The 12,765-nt window shown below is 36.4% G+C and overlaps 1 protein-coding gene and 1 long non-coding RNA gene across 2 annotated transcripts in view; one reads left to right on the top strand and one right to left on the bottom strand.

The window, feature by feature from the left end:
• The window catches only part of LOC138714703 (uncharacterized), a 292,488-nt gene that overhangs the window by 95,552 nt on the left and 184,171 nt on the right, over positions 1 to 12,765 (top strand). The window lies entirely within an intron of this gene.
• LOC138714702 (uncharacterized) overlaps positions 1 to 12,765 on the bottom strand; it is a 196,505-nt gene that overhangs the window by 8,980 nt on the left and 174,760 nt on the right. Inside the window, exons 4-5 of the mRNA XM_069846776.1 lie at positions 5,236 to 5,415; positions 247 to 1,427 (exon numbers count right to left, since the gene is read on the bottom strand). Of these exons, the coding sequence (XP_069702877.1) occupies positions 247 to 1,427; positions 5,236 to 5,415 (1,361 nt within the window). The remainder of the gene's footprint in view (positions 1 to 246; positions 1,428 to 5,235; positions 5,416 to 12,765) is intronic.

Below are 12,765 nucleotides of genomic sequence, written 5' to 3'. Positions count from 1 at the left end.
GTAATTTTTCTTCTAGTTTATGTCCATACTTTGGTGATTAATATATGTGGATCGTAGGCGAAGTCAAAAAGGAAGCGGAAAATTGGAAAGATTGGAGTATGATGTGTTTGCAGTGAAAGACCGGCCCTTGGGCAGAACACTGTGAATAGATGAATACTTTGATGAAGTAGGCCTCTGTTAACGCATTCATTGTTAAGAGCAGGAAGTTACAGATATTCACTGAAAGGGGTTTGACTCTGTACTTACTTGTCTGTCATCCAAGAACTCGCTCTGGGTTGCATTATTGGTCCTTTCGTGAGGACTGGCCCTCTCCCTTCTGCTCCTCTTAGCAATTTCCTCTTCTTTCTCTTCTATTATCAGTTCATCAAGATTATTCAGAGAGAATGCACCGGCCAGTGTACTCTGCTTCTTCCTCGTCATATTGGTGACAACGGGCAGTTTGACATTTTGACTCTCAGGGCTGCTGTCCGAAAATCTAGCACTCTGCAGATCTTCCGAGTCTGTAGTCTCTCGTTCAAAACTCGATGACACATCATCAATGTTAGTTTCTGGTTCGATGTCATGACTGGAACAAACTGACCCCTTTCGTGACCCCCTACATTTGTTGGTTTCTTTTTGTTGCTCCCCGCCGTCGTCCTGGGTAACGGCTTGGCTGTGGGAAGCAGTCCCTGCGTGGTTTGCTTGCGGAGGTGTCTCACAGTTGTTTTGGCTGTGATGCGGTTCCAACTTTGGCAGCACAAGTCTGAATACCTCATTGGTGGGGTCAACAGTCCAATCTACAGCACGGTATAACTGACGAGATCTATCACCTTTCATCTCTCTTTGGTACCTATAAAGCAGCGACTGACTGCTGTTGCTATCATCCGAGGGTGTTTCCTGCCCAAAATTATTCTGCTTGGCTTGAGATAGTTCATTGGCTGTACTGTCTATAAGTTTAGTTATTTTCTCTTCGTGTTGAAAGAACTCGAAATCGTCATTGGCAGCAGTGGTTACAGAACAACAACTGTGAGAAGACAGTGTTGCGTAAATGGGTTCATCATCATTATCATCATCGTCGTCGTCATCATCGACGTTATATTCATTGTATTCTTCGGAATTGAAGTCATCTTCGTGTTCAGAAGGCGAGGTCTGATATTTGAGGGTAATTTTGCCTATTTCTAGGTCTGACAGCAATGGTTTCGTGTTTCCTGTCTGCGAAACTTGGTGTGTGACTTTCTTTTTGGCACTGTCCATGCCCTTAGGCAAGTATGGCTGGAACTCGCAGGATTTCTCCGCGAAGTTCTGGGGTTCCTCTAGTCGTTGTTTGAAGTGTTGGTTCTCGAGGGCTGCAGCGTTGAGGTTGATCAGCATGTGTAGCAGTTCGTGCCTCTTGGTGAGCCCGACGTTGGCGATCTGGGGTGGTGGCAACACCCCGGTTGTCCGCATTCCTGAAAAAATTGGAAATTTCTGTAGAATCAAAATTGTAACATTTCATCAGAGAAGTTCAAAGCCGATATCTTTAACCGAATGGCTGAGTGTTGACATTTTAAGACGGATGCGGAGTTTGAATACGGGTGTTTTGAAGTATAATTCTGAGGCCAGGAGGAAAAAGGTCTTAAGTCAGTTTTTTGTGAAAATGAGATTTTTATATATTCTGTAAGAGGAAACAATTTTCTACAATCTGGTCAAACGGCTAAAGTCAAATAAGACTCCTGACTGCATTTATAGAACGTTACCAAATGTCCTAAGTATTTTTTTTAATCGAGCACACACAGAATAAAGGCCTTAAGAATATTTAATACTTTATTCCTTACAAACCATCACATGTTTACTTTCCATGTTTCCCTTTTAAAAAGGTCTAATTTAGCCATTTTATCACATACTGATGCCCTTTGCTTTTAAAACTTTAAGTACCAGGGTGAACAGTCCTATAATTGTTTAAGACCCAGTTTGCATTCCTAATAATTTACATTTCTAATTTATTTTGACATGAAAAAGGTCTTGTGTTTAAATAGTTCCTTCTTCTCAGTTTGTTGCAGTCTTAAAAGGGCTTAAGTGTGGCTATTTTTAGAAATAATCAAGAAAATTGTTAACTGAGCAACATTACCTATTTTAGAAGAAATATAAACAAATAATATCCAAGAAAAACGTCTTAATTAAAAAACTCTATAATTGACACCAATTTCAATCATTCCTGAAAAGTATAAAATTTTTACTTAAGACCTTTTTCCTCCCGGCAACAGAATTTGTAATGGTATTTAAGACTCACCGTAGGAGTTTTTATGTTAAAATGTATATATTTAAGACTAGTTTCCCTAATTATTTTACTAGTTTATGAAAATTCCCCTTAGAGAAAATCTATATCTATCCATGAAATATAGGCTTAATGGGTTCAGGACTATCAGCCTGATATCACGCTCGACGAAGATTATTCTTCGAATACTGAATCGACGTTCATTTCCTAAATTGGAAGGAGAGTCGGAAGAAGAGCAGTTTGGCTCAAGGAACGGAAAAGGTACGAGAGATGCAATTGGACTACTACGGACAATCGACGAAAGATACCTGGAGAAGAATAAAGAAGCGTATGCAGTATTTGTGGACTTAGAAAAGGCTTCTGTCAAAGAGATTGGAATAAACTTATCCTCTCATCAAAAAACTTATGGGGATCCACACCTGTGGAGTAACGGTTAGCGCGTCTGGCCGCGAAACAAAGTGGCCAGGGTTCGATTCCCGGTCGGGGCAAGTTACCTGGTTGAGGTTTTTCCGGGGTTTTCCCTCAACCCAATATGAGCAAATGCTGGGTAAGTTTCGGTGCTGGATCCCGGACTCATTTCACCGGCATTATCACCTTCATCTCATTCAGACGCTAAAATAACCTTAGAAGTTGATAAAGCGTCGTAAAATAACTTAATAAAATATGGGGATCCTGAAGAAAATTGGTGTGGAAAGAGAGAAGGTTGTTCAGTAATCGTTATATGAAACAACAAATGGAGTCAGGATAAGAGAAGAAATATCAGAGGGAAGTATAATAGGGAGAGGAGTACGACAAGGATGCCCTTTATCGCCTACTCTGTTCAACATCTACTTGAAGGATTTATTGAAAAACTCTTTTTCAGAATGTGGGAGAGGAGATAAAAGTAAGAAGAATAAAGTGATGTTATGGCGTTGTTAGCAGAATTGATATGCTGCTGGAGTTAAATGACAGTTATGAGCAGTAAGAAATGAAGATAAATCCAAAAAAAAAGACAAAATCATCATGCTTATCAGAAGAAAATACAGAAGATAAAGTGCGAATTGAAATGAGGCAGTGAAACAAGTGGACAGCTTCATATACTTGGGGTGTACTATAAGCAGTAACATGAGCTGCTGCCAGGAAGTCAAAAGGAGGATAGCAATGGCAAAGGAAGCTTTTAAATAGAAAAGGGAGCATCTTCTGAGTATCTCTGGAAAAAGAACTAAGGAAGAGACTAGTGAAGTGCTTTGTGTGGAGTGTGGCATTGTATGATGCAGAAACAAGGACATTACGACGAAGTGAAAAGAAATGACTAGAAGCATTTGAAATGAGGATATGGAGAGGAATGGAGCGTGTGAAATGGACAGACAGAATAAGAAATGAAGCTGTTCTGGAAACAGTGGGTGAAGAAAGAATAATGCTGAAACTGATCAGGAAGAGAAAAAGAAATTTTTTTCGGCCACTGACTGAGAAGAAACTGCCTATTGAAAGATGCACTGGAAGGAATGGTGAACGGAACAAGAGTTCGGGGCAGAAGAAGGTATCAGATGATAGACAACATTACGATTATGGATCGTAAACGGAGATGAAGAGGAAGGCGGAAAAGAGGGAAGACTGGTGAATGCTGGATTTGCAGTGAAAACTATGAATGAATGGGTCGTCTCTATTTTAAAATAATTCATTTACTCAAAGTCGAAAGTACAGGAACATCATTTTATTTTTACTAACATTTTTAATGTTAACTGCCTATACCTTTGGATTAATGGTTCAGAGCCGGAAACACCGTTTGCTACCCCCTTCCACGACTGGAGTTCGATGATTCTGGCGTAAAATACAAACAAATCACTTTACTAGGTATAGGAGGTTTTACGTAAACTAGGAGATATCGTAATTTTGAATTTGATAATTTTCATTAGGTTTTTGTTTAATCAAAATACAGTACAGTATTAACAGTAAGTGTTTTTACTCACGAAATGAGTTATCCATGCATATTCATTATGCAGTGTATATTATACTGTCTATTAACGTACAATGTAGAGAATGGAGTTAAATTGAAAAATAATCATAATATGGATATTTAAACTCATTTTTGAAACTGGTGGCCGTTCATTTAGATACAGGCTTCAGTTCTTTTGTGCATATTATCGCACTATAGACTATTGCATCTAATTCCAATTACCAGTTTCGTCCTTCGTACTAGTAACTCATGTTGAAATAATTCTATACCTATTATATAAAAGAGTACCTTACGTAGGGGAGAGTCGGGTAGTATCGGACATCGGGTAATATCGGACAGTGAGTTTCTTTCATCTACCACACGATGATAGTACCTGATTGACATGGTTACGTTTCTGTGATGTTGCATAGAGAAACGTAACCATGTCATTCAGCTACTACCATATGGTGGTAGATGAAAGAAACGCACTGTCCGATACTACCCGATGTCCGATACTACCCGACTCTCCCCTACTGTAAATTCAATCTTCACTTCTGCCCGACCCGCACAGATAACATTACTCAGACATGCTATCTACTGTCCGTCCAAGTGGTTATGTCGCAGGATCGCAGAAAGGGGGGGGAAATCACGTGACAGTTAATTACTTTTATTTAAGTTATTTTAAACAGTTGCGGGTGAGGGAAATCGGGATGCGACGTAGGCAAACGGACGATAGTACCTATGCGAAAATATGATTCAATATTGAAAGCTCTTTCGTCACTGGAAAACGCGAACATATTTCTGGAAACCTTAAGGCGACTTTGACTGTATACGCTTGGTTCTGTGAGGAGAACAGTTGGAAGTTCACTAGTAGAGGGGGTGGGAGTAAAGTACATTAAAAAACTCAGGTACAATAAAAATTGAAGTAAAAATAAAATGATGTCCCTTTACATTTTATGCACGTGGAACAAAATTTGGGGATGCTTGGTAGGAAAACGTCCCAACCAACTTTGGCAAATCTGGCTGGACTTCAGGTTTGACAGCGCCGTTAAATGGCCTAGGTATCACGGCCTCTAATTGGACTGACCTTTGCCCCTCCGGTAGTTGTGGATGATGGGCAATCTGCCGTCCACGCTCGTGAAGAGAGATCCGTTCGTGATGGGAAACTTGGCAGGTTCCTGTTGCTGGTGCTGTAGCGGGTTTGGAGTCTGCACCTCTGGCACCTGCAACGACTGCGTGCTGAACACTCTGAACTTGCCGTCCAAGCCTGCAACACAGTGCAAATCGATTATAACTTCAACAGTTTTAATTTAAGGATAACAAACATTTTTGTATTTGATGTGTGGTAACTACTAGAAGGGTATTCTGTGGCAGCACTTACTTACTTACAAATGACTTTTAAGGAACCCGAAGGTTCATTTCCGCCCTCACATAAGCCCACCATCATCGGTCCCTATCCTATGCAAGACCAATCCAGTCTCCATCATATCCCATCTCCCTCAAATCCATTTTAATATTATCCTCCCATCTACGTCTCGGCCTCCCCAAAGGTCTCTTTCCCTCTGGCCTCCCAACTAACACTCTATATGCATTTCTGGATTCGCCCCTACGTGCTACGTGCCCTGCCCATCTCAAACGTCTGGATTTAATGTTCCTAATTATGTCAGGTGAAGAATACAATGTGTGCAGTTCTGTGTTGTGTAACTTTCTCCATTCTCCTGTAACTTCATCCCTCCTCCTGTAACTTCATCCTTCTTAGCCCCAAATATTTTCCTAAGCACCTTATTGTCAGACACCCTTAATCTCTGTTCCTCTCTCAAAATAAGAGTCCAAGTTTCACAACCATACAGAACAACCGGTAATATAACTGTTTTATAAATTCTAACTTTCAGTTTTTTGACAGCAGACTGGATGATAAAAGCTTCTCAACCGAATAGCAACACGCATTTCCCATATTTATTCTGTTTTTAACATCCTCTTGAGTGTCATTTATATTTGTTACTGTTGCTCCAAGATATTTTAATTTTTCCACCACTTTGAAGTATAAATCTCCAATTTTTTTATTTCCATTTCGTACAATATTCTGGTCACGAGACATAATCATATACTTTGTCTTTTCGGGATTTACTTCCAAACCTATAGCTTTACTTGCTTCAAGTAAAATTTCCGTGTTTTCCCTAATCGTTTGTGGATTTTCTCCTAACATAGTCACGTCATCCTCATAGACAAGCAGCTGATGTAACCCGTTCAATTCCAAACCCTCTCTGTTATCCTGGACTTTCCTAATGGCATATTCTAGAGCGAAGTTAAAAAGTAAAGGTGTTAGTGCATCTCCTTGCTTTAGCCCGCAGATTCTGTTGCAGTGTTCTTTTTATTTAAACAATTTTTTTTAAGTTTTCTTGGTCCCTCTTTTCTAATCTTAATTTCGTAGTCAAGTTGCACAAGATGAGTGCAGATTCACGCACCACTTTTTCATTGTGGCTCTTCGTCGAAAATAAGTAGAAATTGTTACGCAATTTATAACTTGTTGTGACTTTAGTTTCCGAGATGAAAGTCACTAACAAATTGGTGAGTACATTACTCAACGGTATTATTTCTTATGAGCCTTTAATAATGCACAATACATAGCAGAATTTAATAAAATTACAGTCATGTGATCGTGGCATGATGACTATTGCGTTATTTTCTTAACTTTGATTGGCTGTAACAGTCGAGCTGATATTGCAACAGAAAAATAAGTCATACTAACCCCCAGCTGAGCACATTTCTAAGTCACACCAGCTGACTACGCCGAGGCTAAGGTTCAACTTCTTCCGCATGTCGTAAGCTGGCGATCGGGGAATTATACGGAATGGTAATGAAGTTCGGACAGAATGATATTGATGCCTAACTTGCAGAAGTGGGAGAATCCCGTGATATGAAGGCACTCATCAGTAAAATTGTCATAAATATCTTTGGGATGGTACTTGACAAATTTGTTTGCCTAAATTTCTACATTTTTTTTAGGTTCTCTAAAAGCCATTTGCTCCGAATCAACAGACATAATACGGTTCGTTCTCTCATCTCATCTTCAATCCGTCAGAATGCTTCCTATGAGGTTTATAAGAAGGTTGGTTGCGTCTCATCTGATAGCTCTACTAGACGTGCTGATATCATCATAATTGATCGGCAGAAGGATAAGGGTGTCATTCTTGATCCCACAATCCGTTTCGAGATCCATGAGCAACAATCACAAAAGGTGTGTCGTGAAAATCAAGTCATACATGAGCCTTGTTGTCAGCATCTCGGAGCACAATATCACATCACACATTGGACAGTTTTTGGGCTCATGTTCGGTGCCCGTGGCACGATCCGACGAGAAACTTTAAATCAACTTAAACAATTTAAAATTTCTGATGCAACGATTGATGTCATAGGATCTCATGTTTTAAAATCATCCTTAGCTATAATTAGTAATCATTTGTACCCAACAAACTTTTATTGTAAATGATTTCCTATGTTTTCGTATCATTTATCTTAATGTTTTCTTTTTCCTTTCAAATTGTCACACAATTGGTTTTAATGATTATTCTTTATGAATTGATTAGTAGGCCGATCTATTCGAACCCTTATTTAGGGAAGCTTTTTTTTTTTTGTAAAAAATTATATATAATGATCCATGTTCATATAATATTTTTTGCTCAAAATTACCAGTAGAACTGATTCATGAATCATCCGATATATTATGAAGTGTCATTTCAAGTAAGAGCACGTGTTTACTATGCATTTTATTCTAAACTCCCGCCACTTTTGTACATTTTCATTTTTCTCACAACCAGATCTCTCGACCGCTAAACTTCACGATCCGCTACTGATGTGAACATTATTTTAAATTACACACGTCATGCAGTATAGACGTCCTTCGCTGTAGTAACTTATCGGAACGCAAATCTAACAGACCGGTTTCTAGTTTCTACAGATAAGTGTAGATTGACCTCTCTTACGTTTAGAATGTACGTGATGTCTATTGTATTTTGATTGCTTTAAGGAGTGGACTTGCTTCTTACGACAACGGTCCCGTTAATAGACTGAACAGGTATGCTCAGCAGGAAAATGTCTCAGTATGTTTCTAATACGAAATCGTTATACAGTGTGTTTCAATGGGATACCCCACTTTTTATTTAGCTATAACTCTGCGTCCATGGGTGACTTTAAGAACATTGAAGTCCACCGCTGTGAAGTAACGGTTAGCGTGTCTGACTGTAAAACTATCGGGTCCGGGTTCAAATCGTGGTTGGGGCAAGTTACCTGGTTCAGGTTAATTTTAATTTTAATTTTAATTTTATTTTATTTTAAATCCACCACCAACAGAAGCAGGCTTCCAATTACAGGTGGCTTACACAGATATATACACAAAATACATAATAAGAGAAAAAAAAAAACAACAAAACAAACAACACAAACGAAAGAAAGAAAATACATAATTGTAATAGATGCTAGAATATAATATTACAGTTAATATAGTGCCAAATGTCAATATAATGATGCAAAATTATTTAAAAACTAGATTAAAAACATTATAGTACACTTCTTCATAATTTAAATATCTAAGGAAATACAATGCTTTTTAATATTGTATGAAATTTTTCAATTGTTAAACTGAAATCCAATTGAGAATCACAGTTTAAAGACAGAGAGTTGTAAGTATTACACATAACAAACAATGGAGAGTTCTTGAAGAAAACAGTTCTAGGAATAGGGATAATAAAAGGTTGCCTATGACGTATTATTCTGTTCTTTTTACATTGAACTGAAGGAATTTAAGAAAATTACAGTTATTCAATATACCGTTAACAGTCTTATAGAGTAAAATTTGGCTATTTATTAATCGTCGAGATTTTAAAGTTTTATAATTAAATTAAAAAGTAACTGATTATATGAAACTTGCTTGTCATAAGACGACACGTGATGTTTTTTAAAATATAAATAACGTAAAAATCTTTTCTGTATCCTTTCTATTTGCATCTGATGGGACTGGAACTGAGGTGACCATATTACAGACGCATACTCTAGCTTACTTCTAACCATAGTTTTATATAGAGTATCAATAGTATTTATATTTTGTAATTCTTTTGTATTTCTGATTATAAATCCTAATTTTCTATATGCATCAATTTACCACGTGATTTAAATGCATTTTAAAACATAAGTTGTGTGTAAAATAAATACCCAAATCCTTAAATGATTCTACTCTAGGTAACATCACACCATTAATTTCATATGAATTTTGAGGAACTATCTTATTTTTAGAATATGTCAAAGCAACATTTATTAAGATTTAACATAAGAAAATTATCGATACTCCATCTATATAGTCTGTCCAAATCATGCTGTAGATCAAAAAGTCTTGTTGTTTGTCAATGACTTTATACAATTTAAGAGAAAATACTGGATAACTTGGTGCTGGACCCCGGACTTATTTCGCTGGCATTATCACCTTCATCTCCTTCAGACGCTATTTAACCGTCATAAAATAAGCAATTAGATAATCACAACATTGAAATGATACATGAAATCGGAAGTTTATAGTATATATATTATCTGCAGGTCACATATACCTTCGATACATCGCTATAATGTTCGTTGTCAAGAATCCATTCATCTCTGGCTATGCAAATTCTCAAAACAATGATATGGGCGTCCTGTGTACTCTGAGACATCACTTCATCAAGCAAAGATGGAGTGTGGTGTGCAATACCCGGTCTCAGGAACACTGGATCAATTTTCTTTGAACAAACTGTAACTACTGATGTGTATAACAATATTTTCACGGATTTAGTGGAGCAGATAGACGACATCGAACTTGAGCAGGGATATTTTCAACTGGATGGTGCCACATGCCACATTTCCAATGAATCCATGGTGTTTGATTCGCGATACGATAAAGGAACTGAATTTTTGCGACATTGTATGATGAGAAAGTATGTGTCACCTCCACGTTAATTTTTTTGCCTATCTTATAGTGAAGGAGATATAACATCGATCCTAACAGACGCGGAAAAGCTATTGTATTCTAATAAAGTGATCATGCTATTCATAGCTCTATGTACTTTTTACTGTAATAACGTGCTTAATTTCCTATTTATGGATTTGAGCCAAAAAAGTTTGTCGTGATTTAGCTTTCACCATGTTCTTTAATCAGTTTTATGATCAGTTCTGCAACAAATGTAAAAAGAAAAGCTACTACTCACGCATCAGTTTCTTTTCTCACATGACCGACCATAACTGAGAGAGTTACCACTTCTCACAAAGAAATCAGAGTTCGATGCAGTGAAAGAAAAAGCTGCTATAATGCATTTCTCCACATAGTAGACCAATTTCAATTTACTGGCTGTTGACATTGTACCTCTTACTACTACGTTAATAATGACTGAAAAAGGAGAAGAATACTGAGTTGTTGAAAACAGAGAAGGTACTCAAGAAGAAGGTTAAGGTGATATTAAATATTGGGAGGATGCTGAAAAAAAAAAGATTGAGTAGATGTTAAAAAAGAAGGTATTGAAAAAAAAAGACAGTAGTTAATGAAGAAAACTGAAACGGTATTGAGGAAGAAAATTAAGGAGGTATTGAAGAAGATTGAGGAGGTACTGAAGAAGAAGATTGAGGTGGTACTGAAGAAGAAGACTAAAAAGATATTGAAGAAGATTTAGGATAACTGAAGGAAAGGAAGTTATTGAAGATTGAGAAGGTATTGAGGAAGAAGAACAAGAAGAAGAAGATTGAGGAGATATAGAAGAAGAAGAAATGTAGAAGACAGGAAGTGCTCAAGAAGAAGGTTAATTTTCTTTTATTTTTACCGATACAAATATATATAATAATACAGAACAGAAAATATAATAGAGAATAATACATCAAACTACAGAATATAATTACAACAATAGAAATAGAAATAAAATAATACAATCAATATAAAAAGAGGATACAATAATATTAACAAAATTTTAGGACCGAATGAGCAGCGCTTGTGTTTGGTCGCTGTTCAGATATGTTATTAAATATAAGAGGAATACAGAAAATAAAATAAAATATGAACTAAAATTAAAATTACAGCTACAATGAAATTATATAATATTATATTAGCATAGAGGAGAATAATATCGTACGTGAATAAAGGAGGACAATTTATGAAAATATATATTCCGAAATTATAGAATACAAATATAATATAGGCCGATTAATTCATACACATAGGCTATAAATTCATTTAATCAAATTTAAGACATTAACACGTTTCTAAATGTCTTTTTACATGTTAGTAGGTTACATGTTAGAAGTTCTGGGTATAATTTAGCTAAAGAATTATACAACCGAGGGCCAAAATTAATGCTATGCTTTAGACCAGCTGATGTGAAACATTTAGGTTCTATTAATGTTGGATTATTATTTCGTCTTGTGTCATGATTATGTGCCTGTAACATAAACTTATTACGATTTTTATGATAAAATTTTAACAGAGTATATTTATAAATTTATAAATATTAAATACATTAATGATGTTAAATATTGAGAGGATGCTGAAGAAGAAGATTGAGAAGATATTGAAAAATATGGAGAAGGCATTGAAAGTAATGACACAGAAGATTGAGAAGATATTGAAGAAGATGGAAAAGATATATTGAAGAAGAGTGATTAAATGTTGAAGAAGATTGAGAAGATATTGAAAACTATAGAGAAGGCATTGAAAGTAATGACACAGAAGATTGAGAAGATATTGAAGAAGATGGAGGAGATATTGAAGAAGAGTGATTAAATGTTGAAGGAGATTGAGAAGATATTGAAAACTATGGAGAAGGCATTGAAAGTAATGACACAGAAGATTGAGAAGATATTGAAGAAGATGGAGGAGATATTGAAGAAGAGTGATTAAATGTTGCAGGAGATTGAGAAGATACTGAAAACTATGGAGAAGGCATTGAAGACTAAGAAGGTAATGAAGGAGAAGATTGAGAAGATATTGAAGAAGATGGAGGACATATTGAAGAGTGATTAAATGTTGAAGGAGATTGAGAAGATACTGAAAACTATGGAGAAGGTGTTGAAGACTAAGAAGGTAATGAAGGAGAAGATTGAGAAGATATTGAAGAAGATGGAGGAGATATTGAAGAGTGATTAAATGTTGAAGGAGATTGAGAAGATATTGAAAACTATGGAGAAGGCATTGAAGACAAAGAAGGTAATGAAGGAGAAGATTGAGAAGATATTGAAGGAGAGTGATTAAATGTTGAAGGAGATTGAGAAGATACTGAAAACTATGGAGAAGGCATTGAAGACAAAGAAGGTAATGAAGGAGAAGATTGAGAAGATATTGAAGGAGATGGAGGAGATATTGAACGAGAGTGATTAAATGTTGAAGGAGATTGAGAAGATACTGAAAACTATGGAGAAGTATTGAAGATTAAGAAAGTAATGAAGGAGGAGATTGAGGAGATATTGAAAAAGACTGAGAGATACTAAAGAAAAAGGTTGAAGAGAGAGTGAAGAAGAAGATCGAAAAAAAGATTGAAGAGGAAGAAGAAGACTGACAAGATAACCGAAAATGAGATATGAAGTAGAATGGCAAGCAAAAGAAAAATTAATT

Source organism: Periplaneta americana, chromosome 15, assembly GCF_040183065.1.
Source record: "Periplaneta americana isolate PAMFEO1 chromosome 15, P.americana_PAMFEO1_priV1, whole genome shotgun sequence".
NCBI lineage: Eukaryota > Metazoa > Arthropoda > Insecta > Blattodea > Blattidae > Periplaneta > Periplaneta americana.
Note: the sequence above shows the minus strand (reverse complement) of the source record. Positions and strands in the feature narration are given on the sequence as shown.